The 22,749-nt window shown below is 37.6% G+C and overlaps 1 protein-coding gene across 1 annotated transcript in view; it reads right to left on the reverse strand.

The window, feature by feature from the left end:
• Polr2E (DNA-directed RNA polymerases I, II, and III subunit Rpb5) overlaps positions 1 to 22,749 on the reverse strand; it is a 128,405-nt gene that overhangs the window by 9,871 nt on the left and 95,785 nt on the right. The window contains exon 7 of the mRNA XM_090382699.1: positions 7,416 to 7,494. Coding sequence (XP_090238825.1) covers positions 7,416 to 7,494 — 79 coding nt within the window. The remainder of the gene's footprint in view (positions 1 to 7,415; positions 7,495 to 22,749) is intronic.

The following is a 22,749-nucleotide window of genomic DNA, read 5'->3' on the forward strand; positions in this document are numbered from 1 at the left end:
ATGGCCCTGCATTATGTTAACCACTGATTCTATTATTCTCTCTCTGGAATGGAAGTCAAGCATACAGGTCCGTAATTGCTCACTTCACCCATCCATCACCCTCTGTGAAAAGACATTTTCACATCTCCAATCTATAAGGATTCCCATGAATCCAAGAATGATCTTGTAATTATGGCTAAAGGTTTGCTAACATCTTTAAATCTTTTAATATAATTGGATAAATCTATGTAACTCATCTGAATCTTAAAAATATATGAGCAAATCCAGATAGCGCTGCAAATCATCTGGTTCTTGGCTAAGCAGTCCAGTTCCCATCAAAACTTTTTGCTGTAAATGGGTAGTGAGAAATGACTGATGGATTACCATCTTACTTGGAAAAAAATTTAAATCAAAACCAGAAAAAAAAGGATATTATCTTTTTTTTTTTTTTTCTTTTTCCTGTTAGATTTTTTAACAGAAATTTATGAAAGCACTTTTTTTTTATGGTCCTTTTCCTCTTTTACTAAGCCTGGGGTGGTACTGACCTTTGATTTCCAAGTTCCAACAAATCCTAATATTCTCTCTGCGTGCTGTAAAGTGGACAGACTGACCAGTCTGCCCACTATACCATTGTTACTGTTTTACAAGGTACTTTTCTACAAATGTAAGTAGATGTGGGCATTAAAAATCTAAAATACAGTAAGATACTTTACTGGAATTTGTATTATTGATTATCTTAGAATTTGTTTAACATTAGTAATTGTTAATGCTAAAAATAAACATATTCACTTGAAAATGAACTAAACCCACTTTAAAATAACTGATGCAAATAAGAGAAACCAGAAGTTGCAGATACCCTTTTTATTTTAATTTTTATGGTACTTTTTATTCTCTATTAATGTATGTTCATTATCCTCTCTTAAAGTATTTACCAACCATACATTCCATTTTTATACCTTCATAATTTAATGGGCAATACAGTGTATTACAATGCTGGTTTTTTTTATTCCTCCAGGCATAAATTACAATTGATGAAAAAATAAAATACAAAACACTAGAATTTTTTCTGTATTGCATAAGTTCATAGGCTCACAAAATAATAACGTTTCTTGATTCCAATCTAAAAAAAAAATATTGAAATAATATGTGCAATGAATATAAGGTATACATAAAAGTTACTCCACTGATCGTGGAGGAAGTAGGGGGAAAAATGGCAAATTATTCACTATTCCCATTTATAATGACATTAGCCATTATTGCTTTTCACTACTCTCCATACTGTCATACTTTGAATGCCCCACTGATGCAAAACCATACAGACACTGGCTGTTCATCCCATCAAAAAAGCAACTAATTCATCAATGTATTCTCAATACCTGCATTGATGAATTAGTTGCATTGGGTTAACACGTGCATTGGGTGTTAACAGTTTTCCACTTCACTGACCAAGCTATCAGACAAACTGTTTCTGTAAGCTTCTTATCCAAGCAGTCAACTGTCTGGATAAATGATACTGATGATAATGATATTTATAAATGATACTGGTGATAATGATATTTATAAATGATACTGATGATAACGATATTTATGAATGATATTGATGATGGTATATCAAGCTTAATGTCCAAGTTTGCAGACGATATGAAGGTTGGCAAGGTTGTTAAGGAAACTAATGACAGTACGCTGGTGCAACAGGATCTAGAAAAGTTGAGCAGATTGGGCTGAGAGGTAGCAAATGAAGTTTAACATTGACAAATGTAAAGTACTACATATGGGAAGCAGCAACCCCAGAGTGATGTATCAACTCCGTGGTACTACACTGACGTGGTAGAGAATGAAAAAGACCTGGGGGTAATTGTGCAGGCAGATATGAAGTTTTCTGAGCAGTGCAGATAGTCTGCAAGAGTAGCTCATAGTGTCTTGTCAATGATATAAAGGAATTTTTCTAGCAGGGATAAGGAGGTGATTATCCCCTTATATAAGACAATGGTCAGGCAACACCTTGAGTACTGTATACAGGTCTGGAAGCCTCATTTTAAGAAGGATGTGGAGCTGTTGGTATGAGTACAGAGAAGGGCAACAAGATTAGTGAATGGAACAAAGGGTTGCTCTTACGAAGAAAGGCTTAAATTTTGCAAATTAGTGTCTGGAGACTAGGCACCTGCGAGGTGTATAAAGCCTTGAATGGTTTGAGCATGCTCAATGCTGATGGAATTCTTCCTCTTGTTTGTTTGTTAGTTATTTGGTTTTTTGGGCATTAGCAACTAAGGCCATAATGCTCCAGGATATGCGGTGGTCATTCCGACCTTTCCGCATCCTCCGTATTTGGTGGTGATGGGCTCAAACCCCGGTCTAATCAAGAAGCGTGTGCTACGCACTGCTGCTCCTTCCCACCTGGCTACGGAGGCGCCTCTTCCTCTTGCTCAGAATAATCATTTGAGAGGGCATAAATTCAAATTGAGGAAAGACAGATGTAGGATAGATGTGCAGAAGTTTGCTTTTAGCCAGCGGGTGGTTGGTTGGTGGAACAGACTTCAATCCTTTGTTGTGGAAGTTGATAGTCTAAATAAATTTAAGGCTGAGCTGGACAGGTACTTGGAATGAACGGAGGGGTGAAATGGGAGCGGTTTTTTTTTTTTTTGCTGATGTTGCATAAGCTTGCTTTCTTGCATCATATGCCTCTACTAATGCTACTGCTAATGCTAATAAAGAATAAAATTATTATATAAGTATATATAATTTGTATTATGAATTATAATTTTATTTATAATTATATTATTATAACTATCATATAACATTTTTTTAAAATATTACACACATATATATATACAGAGAGAGAAAATTGGATCTAACAGGTAGAAAATTGAGTAGGGATGCCACAAAATAAAAGAAATTACTTATGGGTGCCATTATTAAAAAAATGTTGAAAACCTCTGGGATAATCACCTTTGTCCCTGCTGGTGAGGTTTCTGTGTATCATTGGCAGAATGCTATGGGCTCTTCAGCCTGTTTGCATTGCTTAAGGAATTAAATGTCGGATAGTACAATTACCCCATACTCCACCACTTTGAGTTTGGTACCACCAGAGTGTGCTATTCTGGGATTAACGATACAAATCAGTAATCTTTGCATTTTTCAGTATTGAACCTCAATTGCCATTTTTCAGCCCATTTGCCTAGTTTACTTGGATCTTGAAGTAGCATACCCTGATTATTGTAATTAACTATTGTCCACCTTTGTATCATCATCAAACTTGAAATACCTGTGTTGGTACCATTAATGAATATTAGGAGCAGTAAAGGCATCCGGCACCAGCTTTGTGGTATCCCACTTATCTCGTTGGTCCATGGAGAGCTGTGGCCTCTTTTAAGCCCCTTTGTCATTTCTACCACTTAACCATCCTTTAATGTCACTCCAATTTATACAAAAAGTCATGCATGTGGTACGGTGTCAAAGGCTTTACTGGAAACTAAGTGTATGATGTCAAAATTATTATTTGCATTCAGTTTCTTTTGAATTTTTGTGACTTTTTTTCAGATTCAGATTTCAGTCAGGCATGATGGCCATTGTAACAAACCCATGCTGTGATGACTCCATTTCTATTAAGATGATCTTGTATTATTTCTTTAACTGTTGTCTCCACAATTTTTCTGGGTGCAAAGGTCAAACTTGTTGGTAAACTGTGAATACAGAATGTTCTATATGAACAAAGAGGGGTCAGTATACATTGATAAATGGTCAGTTATTGTATATGAGATTGGCTGGTAGTGAAAGGTGGTGTGCCAAATAAAGTTGTTTTCCTGGACGAGAGGCAGTGCACACTGTGGTGCCTTGAGTTGTTCCAGACATTATGATCACCTCAGCGTGTATACTTTATTTTGTGCCATTAATAATAATAAAATTTAAAAATTTTATTTAACTGATCTGGTGTGGCTTGCTTTTTTTTTTAGGACAGCAAACACAACTGTGTAGTGGCTGTAGTTGTTACCACATTCCTAGAGAGCCTGGAAGTGCTTCCCTGCTCACTCTGTAGTCCAATTTTAACCTTTACTGTGATTACCATAATTTTGAGCTTCTGAGGAGGACCACAACAACAAAGTGAAAAGCATTTAAAATGTTGCAGCCAAACATGATTGGCCATGATAATAATATATTGAATTGTGACCAGCATCAAGAGGTTTCTATTCTGCTGGCAGCTTTGCCTGGTGAAAGGAGACTATGCTGAATTTGACCACAATATTATGTGGCTCTATGTACTCATAATCTTTCTGCCCTGTATAAATTTGAATCAGTCTTGTGAATGTTTTCCCTAAGTGTCCCCATTCAGAAGAAGGAAGATAGCTGCTACTAGATTGTGGAAAGCATAATCATGCTTAGTTTTGGTTTTTTTTTTTTTTTTTTTGGCATTGTTACACTGTGGGTTTTTGCCAGTAATGGTCAAGGTCTATCCATTATAGTTGGATGGAATTATGACAGTAGCTGCAAACTTTGACATTGTTTTTATTTTGTTGTATAAAACAATATCCATGTAGTTACTGAAGCTATGAATATTGGTTCATCCTGTTGTATTTTTATAGACTGTGTCTGTCTTCTATAGGTTGTAGTCTGTCTAAGGATAGTTTTATTTTTGGGAGATAAGAAAATCATAATCACATAAAGAGACTAATATCAGCTGGTTAGGGAATGCTTTTTTAATTCACATTTGTGTTTTATCCTTTTACACTAGTGAGAACCTGAATGCCTCTTTTCCTTTCTCATTGAGTTCCAAAATGTTCACTACTTAACTGAGTTAGCATGATCTCTGAGAGTTTGTTTTTAGGTTGTTCAGAAATCACAAAATATTAGAATTTCACATATTGAGGTCCCATATATATATATATATATATATATATGTTTACTTATATTTAAATAATCATTTGAGATTATCTGACATCTGTGGGGGTTTGGGGGTTGCTGGGTGTGTGGGTTTTCCAGTTGGATGAGCATTACTTTTATAGGTGATACAACAAAATGCTGTAATGTGTAGTTAAATTTCTTAGTCACACTAGTGCATATACTGTAGTTTCTTTCCTTTGGTTTAATTTTAAAATATTTTTTTCTACACTTAGCAGTGTAAACTTATCACCAATTGAGCTTTTGTATCATAAATTGTTGAAAAACCAAGATCATACTCCTTTTGCATGACTTTGGCTTTTCAAAAGTAACAATTTCTAGTCTTTTACAAATATCCAATTTCTGTTTTAAGGTGAATGCAACACCTCTGTGTTTTTAACCAGCTTTGATCTTTTTTGGATATCTTAATGGATGGATGGGTTTGGATATTTATGGATATTACAATACAAATCATATATTTGGATCTTAGAAAGGCTTTTGATACTGTTGCACATGTAATGCCACAGTGCACAAATTGGAGCAGTGTGGCATTGGAGGCAAATTGCTGCTATGGATAAAGGGATGGTTGAGTGGAGGAAGACAGAGAGTGGTGATCAATGGACGCTGCTCTTCATGGACTAATGTTGTTGGTGGAGTCCCCCAGGGTTCAGTGTTGGTTCCATTGTTGTTTTCTGTATTCATTAATGATATTGATGATGGTATATCATCAATATGACAGTACGCTGCTACAACATGATCTAGAAAAGTTGAGTGGGTGGGCTGAGAGGTGGGGACTGAGGTTTGACATTGGCAAATGTAAAGTACTGCATATGGAAAGTAGTAACCCCAGAGTTTGGTTTTTTTTTTAAGGAGCATTAGCAACTAAGGCCATATTGCTCCGGGTCATGCGGTGGTCATTCCCTGACCTTTCCGCATCCTCCGCATTTGGTGGTGACGGGCTCGAACCCCGGTTTAATCAAGAAGCGTGTGCTACGCACTGCTGCTCCTTCCCACCTGGCTACGGAGGAGCCAACCCCAGAGTAATGTGTCAACTGTGTGGTATACACTGACAGTGATAGAGAGTGAAAAGGACCTGGGGGTAATTGTGCAGGCAGATATGAAGTTTTCTGAGCGGTGTAGACGGTCTGCAAGAGTAGTTCGTGGTGTCTTGTTGGTGATGTGCAGGAATTTTTTTAGCGGGGACAAGGAGGTGATTATCCCCTTGTATAAGGCAATGGCTAGGCCACACCTTGAGTACTGTATACAGATCTGGGGGCCTCATTTTAAGGATGTAGAGCTGTTGGAACGAGTACAGAGAAGGGCAACAAGATTAGTGAATGGAACAAAGGGTTGCTCTTACGAAGAAAGGCTTAAATTTTGCAGATTACAGTGTTTGGAGACTAGGCACCTGCGAGGTGATCTGATTGAGGTGTATAAAGCCTTGAATGGGTTGGGCAAGCTGAATGCTGATGGGATTCTTCCTCTTGCTCAGATTAAGAACCTGAAGGGGGGCAAAGATTGAAATTGAGGAAAGACAGTTGTAGAATAGATGTGTGGAAGTTTGCCTTTAGCCAGTGGGTGGTTGATAGCTTAAATAGATTCAAAGCAGAACTAGACAAACAGTTGGAGTGAGTGGATGGGTGAAATGAGAAAGGTGCGTGTGCCTTTTTTTTTTTTGGCTGATGCTATATAAGCTTGCTTTCTTGTATCATGTGCCTTTGCTAATGCTAAATATACTTGCCTAAGTAACTGATACTTTAATGCTAAACCAGTCTAGTTCTACTTCTTGTGTATGTCTATCTTAAAAAATCATTGAAAAAGAACTATCACACACTCAGTATTCTTGCATAACTTAATTAGCCGTCTCCTCAGAAAAAGATAAAGGTGATTAATGGAAAGTAAACGACCAACATTAACTATACCTGTCTTTGTGCCACTTTTAAACCAGCACCCCTTCTAGTGAAATGAAGTGAAACTTTTCATTGATGAAAAAAATTCCATAATTTCTCTTCTCATACTGCAAAAACTACATTCCTCTCTGTTTAATTTTTAACATTTTTCAAAAATGTTAAAACATCCTGTATATTAAGATGAAGATGCAAAACATCAGTTTTGATTAATGTTTGACAACCTGCTCCCCTCCCTTTCTCTCAGCTTGATACAAGTGAATTTCTATAATACTTAAAAAGAAAGAAAAATTAAAACTGAAGAATACATAATGGAATAATTTATAGGACAGTCTTTCATTTTTGTGAATAATTTTTAGTGTTGTAGCCTGGCTCATCACATTCAATATTTAATTCTAAAGGTGAACATAAACAGAAATGAATAAAATTATAGCATTTATGCTTCTGATCTGAAAAATAACTGCTACAATGTTAAAAACTGAAGTATTTATTTTCAGTACAAAAAGTAATGAGAATAATTTTCTCAGTTAACAAACTCATTGAAATATTCACAAATAAATCAATGCACTGAGCACATAAAAGAATCATTAATTCTTGTGTTCATAAACAGACAAAATCAAAAGTTTAACAATCATGTGAACTACATATAATTCTCACCTGTCCTCTCTTCAAACCAAAATACCTTGCTACAGGATCACCAGCCTGAATGCGCATCAACTGATTTTCTTTAAGTTTGCTGTAAAACAGTTAAGGTTAAAAACTAACCTTTAAAACAATTAATTAACTTTATGGAGAATACACAAAGAATAAAAAATAAATCTTTACTTCACCTTGAAAAATCTAATAACTGCATTATTAATTTTTTTAAAATCAAACATCAAAGTTACTTGAGAATTGCAATTTATATCAACTTGGCTATTTGCCAAACCAGTGTGTCAAAGTCTGATTGTTTAGGGTGGTGATTTCACCTCAGAGCCATAAGTTTTTACCACACTTCAATAACATTGAGAAATCTGTTAGAATGTGGAATTGTCTACATTTGTACAGTTAACATATAAGTTGCCGTACAAAAACATTAAAGGCTACAGCAATAAATTTCCATCAAGAGGATAAACAGAAATTTACTGCTCCCAAATGCAGGCTGAATTACCTTTCTCCCCAACATGTCTGGAGACATGCTGGGGAGAAATCACAAAATCACTGAATCACAAACAGAAATGTGATCTGATATCACTAAAAAATGACACCACCATTCTTGTCCTCAAGCTCTTTTCCTACACCACCACAGATGCTGATGATGCAACAGACAGCAAGAATACAGCCCCACTTCTCGCAGTCAACTTTTAGTGTCCTCCCCAACATATATTGTAGACAGAGATGGCATTACAATGTTAGAAATATCGCAGATTGTGACAGATCTGTCAATTGATCTGTGTTAATTCTCCCATTCCAATGCCGAATTGTGGAGACATGTCCAAGTATGTTCATGTACCACTGCTGTTAACAGCATTCAACATTACTGTGAATCAAATGAATGCTAATTTGCCATGTTGGCTATCCAGCTTCTGAAAATCCTTGATCTGGCCCCTTTCAAAACCCATCAGCTGTACATAACATTCTCATAAGCATTTTAAAGGACTTGCACTTTCTTGGATTTGGCTCACCATTTTGTTTGCCTGCTAATGGTAACAACCAATTTAGCATGCTAATTGTTTATGTCAATATACACCACAGTTACATTAATATAATACATCAGGTAAATGCATTCATTCTTTCTAGCTGGGAAAATTTCAATTTCAAACACTGATGACATTTGGAATCTAGAAATTTCCAACATCTGGCACAGATCAGGGCCCAAGGTTGCAGGATTTGTTCAACCGCACTATGTAGAACTCAAAAAAAAATTGGAAAAACTTTTGATACATATCAGCTATCAGCCAGAAGAAATCAGAAAGAATTTTTCAAAGAGCACATTTTAGAGAAAACTGCAACATAAGGTTTAGTGCAAGTTATACTCATCTTCAGGTTGTGTTTATCATATTGATAAAGACATTTAAAACAATCAGAAATGTAAATAATTTAACTGCTGCTATTTATTTATAGCATTTAAGATTGATAAAATTAAATCCATATAAGGAAATGGCCTATACTATTATAACTTATCCAGACGCTAAGGATAATCACAAGCACACATCAAAATACATACTACATCAGTTTAATACAAGTACTTTTTAAAAGCAAGACTCATAAGTGAAATGTCTGCATTTGGCAATTTTTGGCATACAGCTTTGCGTTTTACAATGGATTATACAGGGTGATTCACTATCAGTGCGACAAACTTGCAGGAGGTGTAGGGGTCACAAAGATGAATCGAAATCACACAGCATTGCAGGGTCCGAAATGCCTTTGTCATGCGGTAGAGGACTTTGAACGGGAGGTCGCGTGAACAGCGATCCCGCTGGAAGTCAGCATTTGCGAACCGGTTCCCGAGGCAGTAGGATGAACGAGTATTCAAACATTGAACTGGGCGACATGCACCTCGCATATGGAGCTGCGGACTATAACGGTCTGCGCTTGTACCAGGAACGTTTCCCGCACAGGCAGGAAATCATACGATTTTCGCACGTGTTCACAGAAGGTTACGTGAGACTGGTTGTTTCACGAGAGGTACCATGAATCGAGAGCGAACGACAAGGATGCCAGACAATGAGGAGAATGTCCTATGTCTTGCAGAAGGCAATCCGAGTACAAGTACTCGAGCGATAGGCCAACGATTGGGTATTTCCCAATCCACTGTATGGAGGATGCTGTTAACAAACCAAATGAGTTCAAACGATCTGCAATGCGTCCAATCATTGGAGCCTGCGGATTATCCACTCCGGAGAACTTTTGCTACTTGGTTTCTTCAACAGAAACGGTTCGCAAATGCTGACTTCCAGCGGGATCGCTGTTCACGCGACCTCCCGTTCAATGTCCTCTACCGCATGACGAAGGCATTTCGGACCCTGCAATGCTATGTGATTCCGATTCGTCTTTGTGCCCCCTACACCTCCTGCAAGTTTGTTGCACTGGTAGTGAATTACCCTGTATATATACTCCCATACTCACTCTCTCTTCTCATGAATGAACGGACAAGTCACGTCAAGCATACCAACGTTCAGCATACCAACTGACTGCTATTGAATACTGTTGGGCTGTAACGGTACCAAAGAAAAGGTTAGGCTGGCAAGGACTGATCATGTATAAGAGTGTTGGCAAAGAGAGAGAAAAATGTGGGACAAGGAATTTTTCAGCTATGTGAATGCAGTTGAAGAAAAGAACACCAGATCAGATCCTTGTGCAATAGGTGTGGCAAACTATTAGAAAATAAACTGAAATTATAGAAGTTTTTATCAGAGAAAGCTTCACAACTAAAAGCAAGTAAAAGTTCCTGCATTTGATGGCACATACTTAGTAATTTTGAGGAAAGTAGCAAGAGAGTATACTGAACCATTAACCCAAAAGTGGTAGTGGCAGGTCACCTGATAGAAAATGTTTTGGGGTTTTTTTCTGCTTATTAATCAAAGTGAATATTTAATCTTTTCTTAATGGATTGCAGCACTTATTGTATACACTTTTTAAGTTTTAATACAAAATTTTAAAAAATGCTATCTGTTTTTCACCTTTCACTTCAAAAAATAAAATAAAATAAATCTGCTGAAAATTGCAAAAAAAAATTAGACAAAACAGAAGCATCGGCCTCTTAGTCTCTTCTAGATCGTTAAGTGGGCAAAATTTCAAACATATGCACATGTATTTCTGCTCATCGTGTATATAATATTATTAAAAAATTAAAAACATATTATACAGTCATCTCTGCATATTAGCAGAGATGACTGCCAGAATGGGTGCAGAGAACGGCAACCAGACTGGTGAAGGGAACAAAAAGGGTGCTCTCACCTAGAAAGGCTTGTTCTGAAAACTGCAGTGTCTTGAGGTGTTCAAGGCCTTGAATGGATTGACTACTCCAGATCCAATTCGGGCCCCAGAACAGAATAACCAAGTGCAAATCACTCTGGTTCAAAAGACTTGATTCTATTAAGAGAATCCAATGACAGGGAAATGGGAAATATTTTTTGTAATAAGGATAGGCAGACTAGAATCAGGGTATGTCTGCAAGCAACTATTAATGATGTCACCAACAGACTGTCAGATTTTAAGGGATAAAGGATATTATTAGTATTAGTAATGGCCGCATGGTGCAAGAAAGCCTATGGCTTATGCTGCACCAGCCAAAAAAAAAGAAAAGAAAAACCAAATAGAACAATGATAAAAAAATAATAATAATAATTAATAAAAGAAAAGGAAATTAAACCTATCATCCTGTGCATTTCCCTCACCCAAAGGTACTATCCAGATGACCTTTGAATTTCCCCAAACTGTCAGCCTCTATCACCCAAGTAGGCAACTTATTCCAGTAATTTATAACTCGCTGGCTAAAATAGGGGCTTAGAGGGGAACAGGTATCCTGTGTGTTATCAGACACTCAGCCTAAAACACTGATGGATCCAATATCTCTCTATTACAGAAGATTTAGGAGAAGTCCGGTTGGCCTGCCTCCCTAAAATCCACTCATGCACACCTTCTCGATGGTAAGCCCTGTTATGTCACTTAGGTGGCAACGAACGTGTAGAGTGGTTCTCTTCAAGACGCCTGGTCAGCGTGAAGAGGAAAAGACCAAACCCTCCAGCAATGAGAGCACAACAATACAAATGGCCCTCAGTCCCCAGCAGCTTTTACTCTCCCTCTTACGGCAGCGAGAGGATCAGAGTGGAAGCAGAGGGTGCTAAGAATCTCTGGGTATGACCAGGCTGCCATGCACGGAAATTGAACTTGGCCTGTTATAACGTACGATCACTCATCGGTGAAGACAGGATATTAGAGCTGGAAAAGGAATTAGAAAATGTGAATTGGAATATCATCGGTTTGGCTGAAACAAGAAGAAGAAATGAATCACTTATAAGTTTATCAAGTGGAAATCTACTGTACACCAATGGAAACAGTAAAAGGAGTGAAGGTCGAGTTGGGTTTCTGGTCCTTAAGATTTTAAAAACAACATTTTGGAATTCAAAAGTACATCACCAAGGGTGTCAAGACTAATACTCAAGATTTCTAAGAGGTACAAGCTAAAGATTATAATGATTTATGCACCAACATCGAGCCATGATGATGAAGAGGTTGAAGAAATGTACACTGAAATTGAGAGTCTTCTAGATGGGCAGAAAACCCACTACACTATTATTATGGGGGACTTCAATGCTAAGGTTGGAAAAAGGCAAAACAGCGCAGAAAGAGGAACTATAGGAAATTTTGGAATTGGTGAAAGAAATAAAAGAGGTGAAAGACTTGTGGAATTTGCAGAATCTCAAGGACTGTCAGAAATGAACACTTTTTTTTTTTTTTTTCAAGAAAACGGTGAACAGAAAGTGGACATGGAAGAGTCCAAATCGAATAAGAACTAATGAAATCGACTTCATCCTCACTAACAGAAGATATAATGTTAAGGATGTTACCGTCCTGAATAAGGTAAATGTTGGAAGTGATCACAGAATGGTAAGATGTACATTTGATATAGATGTAGGAAAGGAAAAAAACTGACTTGAGTAAATAATACAAAGGTCTTTGAGATAACAGAAGAGGAGAAAAAGCAGTATGTACTGGAACTTAAGAACAAGTTTGAGCTTATGCAGACTGCTTAGGACCAAGATATCGACGTGGAATTTTACAACTTTCTGAAAGTGATAAAGCCCAAGAAACCTATAGGGAAACAGAAATCCAAAGAAGAAAAAATTAGTCAACAAACACTTGTCACGATGAACCAAAGACGACAAATGAAGAGCAAGAAAAACACAGACAGGGAGAAAATTGAGTATACGGAGTTATGCAAAGCCATTAGAAAGAGACTCAGAGACGACATAAGAAGATTTAACACAAGAAAAGTAGAACAAGCATTAAGGGAAAACAAAGGATTTAAATCAGCAGCCATGAGCAGTAATACAGAAAGACAAATGATACTGAAACTGAAGAATAGCGATGGTGTACTTATAAACAGCAGAGAAGGCATAATTCAAATAGCAGACGACTACTATAGAGAATTATACAAGGAGCGAGGGAATGATACCAGCATTGGGGAAGATGGATTGCAAAGTAGCAACACATACGACATACCCGATATTCTTCCTGTTGAGGTAGAACATGCATTGAAGAAAATGAAGAATCGGAAAGCCCCAGGGGAAGATGAAGTTACTGTAGAGTTGTTAAAATTGGGAGGAAGAGACATAACACAAAAACTGGCAAGGCTCTTCACAAAGTGCATTAGAAAAGGTGTGATGCCTAAGCAGTGGAATAATGCAATCATAGTTTTGCTGCATAAGAAAGGAGATAAATCAGAAATTGGAAATTATAGACCAATTAGCTTGTTATCCCATATCTACAAGTTGTTCACAAGGGTCATTACTAACAGATTAGAAAGAATACTTGATGAGAATCAACCGAAAGAGCAAGCTGGCTTTAGGACAGGATTCTCAACTATGGATCACCTTCACGTAACATCACAGCTAATGGAGAAAGCAAATGAATATAAAACACCATTATGCCTGGCATTTGTGGATTATGAAAAGGCATTTGACTCCATACAGCATAAGGCAATGTTTCGGGCACTGGAAAGACAAGGCATGGATACTCCATATATTATGATTTTGTAGAAAATATATGAGAGTGCTACATCCTTTATTAGACTAGACAAAGACAGTAGGAAATTTAAAATCGAGAAAGGAGTTCGACAAGGAGACATAATATCTCCGAAGCTGTTTACTGCTGCCCTTGAGGAAGCTTTCAGAAGATTAGACTGGTCGCAGAAAGGAGTCAATGTGAACGGAGAGTACCTAAACCATTTACGATTTGCAGATGACATTGTGGTCATAAGCCACGATCCCAAAGAATTAGAGGAAAATCTTAATCAGTTATGCACAGTTAGTAAGGATTTTGGACTAAAGATGAATATGGCTAAAACAAAAGTAATGATGAACAAGTATGCCACGGAAAGGGAAATAATGATTGAAGGAGCAGTAATTGAAAAGGTGGAGTCATATACTTATCTGGGACAGTTATTAGCTGTAATAATGATAAATGGCTGGAAGTCAAGAGAAGAATAAATTTTGGATGGATAGCATTCAGGAAATATAGTCACATACTGAAGAGCAATATCCCAGTTTGTCTGAAACGTAAAATAATGAATCAATGTACACTCCCCACCATGACTTATGGATGTGAAACTTGGGCACTCAACAAAAGAATGGAAGAGAAGCTAAGAACTACACAGCGAAGAATGGAAGAGAAGCTAAGAACTACACAGCGAAGAATGGAATGAATTATACTGGGAATCAGACTGTTAGATAAGAAGAGAAACACATGGATTAGGCAGCAAACTCAAGTAAAGGACATTCTTATCAAAACTAAAGAACTAAAATGGTCTTGGGCAGGACACATAGCTCGAAGACATGATGACAGATGGACTAAGAAAATAACAGAATGGTACCCAAGAGGAGCTAGAAGAAAACCTGGAAGACAAAGGCGGAGATGGATAGATGAAATTCATGAGTTTTTGAGTAGTAAATGGATGGCCAGTGCTCAAAACAGAAGGAACTGGAAAGTTGCTGGAGAGGCCTTCATCCTGCAGTGGATTGAAAATGGCTGATGATGATGATGGCTAAAATAAAACTTCCTGCAGTACAATCTAAACATCTCCCCTCGCAATTTGAATTTATATCCCCTAGTTCTAGCATCATTTATAATCTTGAAAATTTCACCCTCATTCATTTTACTGATGCCTCTCAGAGCCTTAAACACCTCAATCAAATCTCCTCTAAGGTGTCTAGTTTCAAAATTCTGCAACCCACATATTCAAACTCTTTCTTCATAAGGACGCCCTTTTGCTGATCTCACAAGGCGAGTTACCCGTCTTTGCACCCTTTCAAGAAGCTCGATGTTTTTCTTTAGGTGTGGTCTCCATACTTCAATACAGTATCCCAAGTGTGGTCTAACAAAAACCTTGTATAATGCGATTATCACGTCCCTATCTCTACTTGCAAAAGTTCAATAGATCATCGATAGGACACCATGGGCCTTCCTTGCAACCTGTTTATAATGCTCAGAGAATTTCATGTCTGACCGTATCGTAACACCCAAGTCCCTTTCCTTCAGTACTGGGTTTAGTTGGAAAAGCATAGCTGCCATTTTTCTTACCATTCCTGAAGTCTATCTAGATCTCTCTGAAAAAACTCAGCTTGACAGTGATCATTAACTACTCTACCAATTTTAACATCATCTGCAAATTTAGACATCATGCCCTCTATCCCTTCATCAATGTCATTTGTGAAAATTAAAAACAACAGTGGTCCTAATACTGATCCTTGGGAAACCCCACTTCTTACATCAACCCAATCTCAGGAATAGCCATTTATCACAACCCTGTGCCTCCTGCCCTGAAGCATCCTGCTATCCATCTAAGGATTTCCTATTGATTCCAACCTGTTCCAGCTTATAAAACAACTGCTCATGTGGAACTGAGTCAACAGCTTTGCTGAAATATAAATAAACAATGTTGAAATTATTCCCTAAATCCAGCTCATGAGTGACCTTTCAAAATAGCAAACCAGATTTGTTAAACAAGGTTTTCCCTTTACAAAACCATGCCGAGTATCCTTGAGAATTTCAATTCTATCCAAATGATCCTGAATTCCACCCTTGATCATTGCCTCCATGATTTTCCCTACCACTGAAGTCAGATTGACAGGTGGATAATTTCCCACTTCACTCTTAGAACTACCCTTATGTATGGGAGATACATTGGTACTTTTCCAATCCAACGGAATCTCCCCAGAGTCTAGTGATGCTCGCATAATTAGCCTCAATGGTTCAATGCACTCACTTGCCGCCTCCCTTAAGATTATAGGGTATATCCCATCAACTCCAGGAGCCTTATTGGCCTGTAGGCTCGAGAGTTTTTTCATTACATAACCTTGTGAAATTTCAATATCATTAATTACATATTTTTCAACTTCGTTCCCACAATTTCCCATTGCCACAAAAGGTTTTTCATCTGTAAATATCGATGCAAAATAACTGTTGAGTTTGTCTGCAACGGCAGCTGGTGTATTTAATACTATCCCCTTTCCCTTACATAAAGGTCTGATCTGGTTTGTTCTGCTCTTCTTAGAATTTTTATATGTGAAAAATTCCTTATCCCCCCTCTCTGCTGTTTGCTAGTGATTTCTCATAAACTGCCTTTGCGTGTCGAACCTTTTCTGTGGCTCTATTACAGATTATCTTGTAGCTGTTATAGGCTTCAGTACTTTTTATTGCTGTATAACTTTTCCATGTCACCTTTTTCTGTTCAAGTAATGTAGCAACTTCACTATTCATCCAACTTGGAACCCTCCTCGTTGAGTATTTTTTTATTATTGATGTGGGGACTAATGACATTAAGCATACACGATCTGACAATTTGTTAGACAAACACAGGACCATGCTGAAGAAATGGTGCGAGTTGGGTCAAAATGTCTATGTGTCTGCAATTCTGTCCAGGCATGATAGGAGGGATTATATGATGAAAGCCTTGAGGATTAACTCAAGACTTGAAGGATTCTGCAAGGCTTTTGGAGGGAAATTTCTATTAGCTTGGCCCACACTTGTAGGTAGAAGAAATCTGTTTTGTAGAGACAGGATACATTTAAACAAAGGTGGTGCAAGAGTTTTTGCCAGTATTATTGATACCTTAAAGGTTCAGGGAAAGGTTGAGGATACCTTAAAGGTTCAGGGAAACTGCTAGTTTGGGGGGAGGGGACAAGGGAAATATAGATACACGTTTATCTCATAATATTATTCAAAGTAACACTTGCACATACCTCAAGAGTTCTTGTTTGTTACCACAACATAGCATAGTATTCAAATGAATGGATAGCTAATGCCAGGGAAGCAAGCTTAAATAACTTTAAGGAGTGTGCTATACAAGAACACTAAGTCTTAATTGTTTATACAGTAATGTCAGACGTGTTGTCAATAAAATGAGGGAATTCGAACTGCTGGTTAGGACAAGTAACGGTGATATCATAAAGCTTACGGAAACATGGTGCCACCTGGAGATAGGGGGGGGATGATGAGTTTCAGTATGGTATGTATAATGTATTTAGGAAGGATAGGGAAGATAGAAGAGGTGGCAGGGGTCAATGCTTCTTATCAAAAGCAGCCTAAGCGTAATGAAAGCTTTCCTGGATTCAGATGTTTCGCATGCTAGTATAGAATCTGTATGGTGTGAGATAGTTGGAAGCAAAGGTAAAATGAGAGTGCGAGTAATCTACAGGCCAGGTGATTGTGAAGATTATGATGAGAGCCTCTACATGCAAAGAGAATGGGCAAGTAAGCATCAATGTCTTATTATGGGTGATTTTAATTGCCTCTCATTGACTGGAGCAAATGGGAAGAAAACTCAACACGAGGAACAAAATTTTTAAATCAACTAGATGGCTGCTATTGTATCAAAATGTCAGGGAAAGTACTAGGGAAAAGAATACGCTAGACCTCATCATCACCCATGAACCAGATGACATAATAGGGCTGACAGTACAGGCACCAGTAGCAGGAAGTGATCACAGAGTTCTACAGTGGATGATGAAGAGAGAGGAAGCAGTAGTTCAAGGTAAAGGAATGGGTTATAATTTCAGGAAACAAAATTACAATGGCTTAAGACGCTACACGGCCTCTATTAACTGGGTAAATATCTCACAGAGAGTGAATACAACTGAATTAAAGTATACCTTTAACATACTAATCACAGCAGCCTTGAATGCTTATATACCATTAAAAAAATACTACACAAGGAAGATTCCAAGTTGGATGAATAAGGAAGTTGCCAGATTATTTGACAGAAAAAGACGGCATGGAAAAGTTACAGAGCAATAAAAAGTACTGGAGCCTATAACAGCTACAAATTGATCTGTAATAGTGCCACAGAAAAGGTTAGGCTAGCAAAAGCAGATTATGAGAAATCACTGGTAAAGAGAGCAAAGACTGGAGATAAGGAATTCTTCACACATATAAATGTAAAGAAGAGAAGGACAAACCAGATCAGACCCCTTATGTAATGAACATGGGATAGTATTAGATACCCCAGCTGAAGTTGATGATAAACTCAACAGTTACTTTGCATCGATATTTACAGCAGGTAGTTGATTGGTGGAACAGATTTCCATCTTTTTTTGTGGAAGTTGATAGCCTAAATAAATTTAAAGCTGAGCTGGACAGGTATTTGGAACGAACAGAGGGGTGAAATGGGAGCAATTTTTTTTTTTTTTTTTTGGCTGATTCTGCATAAGCTTGCTTTCTTGCATCGTATGCCTCTACTAATGCTAAAAACCCTATACAAAAAATGAAGTTGAAAAAAATGTAATTAATGATGTTGAAATATCACATGTTTATTTAATGAAAAAACTTTCAAGCCTTCAGGCCAGAAAGACTCCTGAGGGTTGATAGCATATACCCTATAATCTTAAGGGAAGCAGCAAGTGAGTGCATTGAATCATTGAGGCTAATTATGAGAGCATGGTCATTTCTGGACTGTGGAGTGATTCTGCTAGATTGGAAAAGTGCCAATGTATCTTCAAAAATAAGGGTGCTTCTAAGAGTGAAATAGGAAATTACTGCTTCAGGAATTCAGGATCATTTAGATAGAAATGGAATTCTGAAGGATACTCAGCATGGTTTTGTAAAGGGAAAATCATGTTTAACTAATCTGGTTGTTGTTTGTTGTTGCTGAGTTTAACAACATAGGCTGCTAGGGCCATATTGTATCTTTCTACTGGTGAATATGAAAAAACAACTATATTTTATGATATATTCTTATCCGATTTAGGAAAGTAAATAGTTCTTTTATATTAGGATCATCTCCCAGAATCTGCAATAAATTTATTGATGACTGTGTATTAGCAATTAATTTAAAGGTGTTTAAGCGGATATTTTGAAAGTAGGGACAGTCCACTAACAAATGGCGAATGATGAGTTGTACTTGACATGATGTACATTGGGGAGCACTGTCATTAGTTAATAGATACAGGTGAGTGAGGTGAGTATGCCCAATCCTTAGCCTTCCTAAAATTGTTTCTTCTCGTCTGCTTTCCTGGAAGCTGGAGAGCCACAGCTCTGGTTCTATTTGGTATGGTTTGTTTCCTGGATAACCTCTCCAGTTTAGTGACCAGCTATTATAACATGCTTTATAGATAATATGTTTATAATCAGTATATGGAATTTGAAAAGTCTGCAAAAGAGTAGTATCTGGTTGTTTGGCTGCAAGATCTGCTCTTTCATTTCCTGTTATTCCACAATGTCCTGGAATCTAGCAGAATGCCACAGTTTGGTTTAACTCATTACAAGCAAGTAATTTAGAATGGATTTGTTTTATTACAGGGTGAGAGGAATTGGTATTACTACTTATGGCAAAGACAGCACTAAGCAAGTCAGTGTATATTAAAACAGGCATAATTAGAAGTTCAGTAATGTGATTCAGAACCTTGTTTATAAAGTTTATATATAAAGTTTAGCAGTGAAGATACTGCATTCTACAGGTAATGAGACAGAAGTTGCGAATGATGGGAAGATTGCCACAGCACCTACATGGTCTCAGTTTTTGAACAATCTGTATAGATCTTACAGGCCTATGAATTAAAATCAAAGCAAGTTTCATGTAACTGTGCAATATTGAAGGGAGATAAGGCATTCTTTACCCATTGTTGGAAATAGTCATTGTAAATTGCAGGGATATTTGTCCACGGTGGATCAGGCAGTGTCGTGTCCTGATATATATTGCCGATTTCTATGTTCCACGTTTGAAACAATTCTTTAAGTCTAAGTGCAGCAGGTCTGTTTCCATTTGGTTTACTATTGTAAAATGACTCCCATTTGGTATTATACAGACATCTCCAACTAGGGTGAGAGGGAAGACTATGGATTTTTGCAGCATACATCAAAAGCAATGTTTTCCTCTGAAGATGTAAGGGAGGTTCGTGGGCTTCAACATAAAGGCTCTGAACTGGGCAGGTTCTGAAAGCCCCTAGAGAAATTCTCAGAGCACTGTGCTGGATGGTATTTAATCGCTCTAAGTACTCTTCAACTCAGACTCAAACAATGGAGAACCGCAGTCCAAAAGGGACCTGATGAGAGCTCTATAAAGATGGATAAGAGTATGTCGATCAGCACCCCATGACATGGATGACACACACACCGAAGGATATTCAATTTCTTCAAGAAGATGGTTCAAAGATAGGCCACATGTGCTTGAAAGTTCAGTTTTCAACTGGCACATTTTTTATCTTTAGCTCAGGTTCAGCATGAAGTGACCATATTTCACAGAAATGAGTGGTTGTGGATTTCTGTTCAGCAAGATGGTATCTATTGTGTAAAGTCCAGGATTCTATTCTGTTTAGAGCAATTTGTAACTGTCTTTCAATATTGTTCATACTTTGTGATTAGTAAAATAATAAGAGGAGTTTACCTCAATATAGTGTGTAGAACACTTCCGTATGATACCCTCCAGAAATTAAAACGGTTTATCTAATTAATCTATCTAATTAATTTTTAAACTCTTATTGACTATTTCATTCACTTCCTGTCTCTCCAGCAGTAAACAATCCGTTTTAATTTCTGGAGGGTATCATACGGAAGTGTTCTACGCACTATATTGAGGTAAACTCCTCTTATTATTTTACTAATATCAACGTAGAACATATTGAGTAGTACAGCTCTGATTCATACTATCTAAATACTTTGTGATTGGCAGGATATGGTGAAGTCATCTGCATACATGTATACTTCAATAGTTTTTGAAAGATCTTCCATTATATTGTTGACCCTAATCACAAACAGGGTTGGACTCAGTATGGAACCCTGTGGGACACCCTCTTCTTGAATGTGAGATGCTGATAAGATGTTTTGATATCGGACTTGAAAGGTACTTAACTTTATAAAGTTCTGAATGATTTGAGGGAGAGAGTCTTTCAGCCCAAACTGATGCATATCTTTGATAATACCATGTCGCCATGTGGTGTTGAATGCTTTCTTAATACCCAGGTTAACCATCATGAGATGTTGTCTCCTGATGAGGGCATTACGTATGTTAGATTCAATTTTTACAAGTAAATCTAGGGTGGACCTGTTTTTATGGAAGCCATACTGGTGATCGGAAAGAAGATTTTGGGAGTCTAGAATCCAGATGAGCCTCTTATGCACCATCCTTTTGAAGATTTTGCCCAAACAGCTTATCAATGATATTGGACTGTAATTCTCAACTAGAGATGGATCTTTGCCCGGTTTTGGTATAGCAGAAATATAGGAATAATGCCATGAGTGAGGGTATGTGTTTTCTGAGAAGATGCGGTTATAAAATAGTAATAGTATGTATAGATTAGCTTCACACAAATGTTTCAGCATACTGTAGTGAATGCCGTCATTTGCTGGTCCTGCTGCACTATTTGGATATTTGCTCAAGGATTCCTTGAGCAAATCTCCAGCTCAGCTGGAGTAAAGGGCTGGTTATATGAAGTGGCAGATTAGTTGAAAAATTCAATTTTTGATATCCTTGATTAGTTTTAATGCATTGAAAGGAGGTCACATAAGAGGATAGGTCCTGCCCATTCCATTGTATTATTAGAGACTGTAATGGTAGAAATTTTCCATTGAGAGCTTGTATTTTTTTTCCAGATAATCCGCGTGTCAGTATTTTTGTTAATACTTGAGGCAAAATTAATTCAGGAGTCACATTTTGCCTTTTTCCTAATTTGTCCTGCTTTGGCTCTCAGTTTTTTTGAAAACAATTAGGTTGTGGCGGTAGTGGGAAATTTGAAAAACTAGTTCCAAGCACGGTTTTTTTCTTGTTTCGCTTGGGAGCAATCTTCATTCCACCAATGGTTTTGGTGTATCCGCTTGCGCTGGTCAGATTTTGCAATGGAAATTTTGGCTACTGACAATATATGGCTGGTAATGTGATTGATTGTGTCATCAATATTTTGTTGCTCTACATACTGGTTGTCAAGTAGGACACAGGTGGAATAGTTTTTCCAGTCTGCTTTCTGAAACTTCCAAGGAGTATGGCCTTTAGGACAGGACCTGCATTTGAATTGAACTGATGATAGGAAAATGATCACTGTGGAATGGATCATTCAGCAGTGACCATTCCATGCTTGGAAAAAGAGATGAGGCCATCTACCACTTAGTATTGCCTGGTAACACAGAGGGGCAGCACTCCTCCATGTGGTGTGGGTGCCACACTTTGACCCATGCTTGCATTGGTTCACACCTGGGTGGTCACCCACAGTGTGCTTGCCCATGGTGGGTTATACCCAGGATTACTAACAGTCCCACCAGCGTGAAGGTGCAAGCAGAGGATTTGGCTGTCACAGACAGTCTGGACTTTACTGAAATTGGGTCCACTTGACTTGAGTATCACTGAATATCAGTTCCATCAGCATTTTAGACTCCTAGGTAGAAAGCACAGCTTTTCTTGGCATTCTTCCTCTTGCTGAGACTACACGAGGGGCATAAATTTAAGTTGAGGAAGGATGGTGTAGAAGTTTGCCTTCAGCCAGCAGGTCATTGATTGTTGGAAGAGGCTTCCATCTGTTGTTGTGGAAGTGGATAGTTTGAATAAATTCAAGGAAGAACTAGAAAAATTCTTGGAAGGTAAAGATGGGTAAAGTGTGTGGGTTTTTTTTTTTTTTTTTGGCTGATGTTTTGCATCATTTGCCATTACTGCTATTACCACAACTACTACATGTTTCACCAACACAAATTGGCTATAACATGATTGATGAATAGGTGAATGCTGTTTGTAAAACGCAAACTTTTGCATACATATCTTACATGATTTAATCTCCAACACTACGTTTCGTGGTGCACAGAGGAATAC

This window comes from Mastigoproctus giganteus, chromosome 10 (assembly GCF_048544385.1).
Source record: "Mastigoproctus giganteus isolate SK-2022 chromosome 10, ASM4854438v1, whole genome shotgun sequence".
NCBI classification, from domain to species: domain Eukaryota; kingdom Metazoa; phylum Arthropoda; class Arachnida; order Uropygi; family Thelyphonidae; genus Mastigoproctus; species Mastigoproctus giganteus.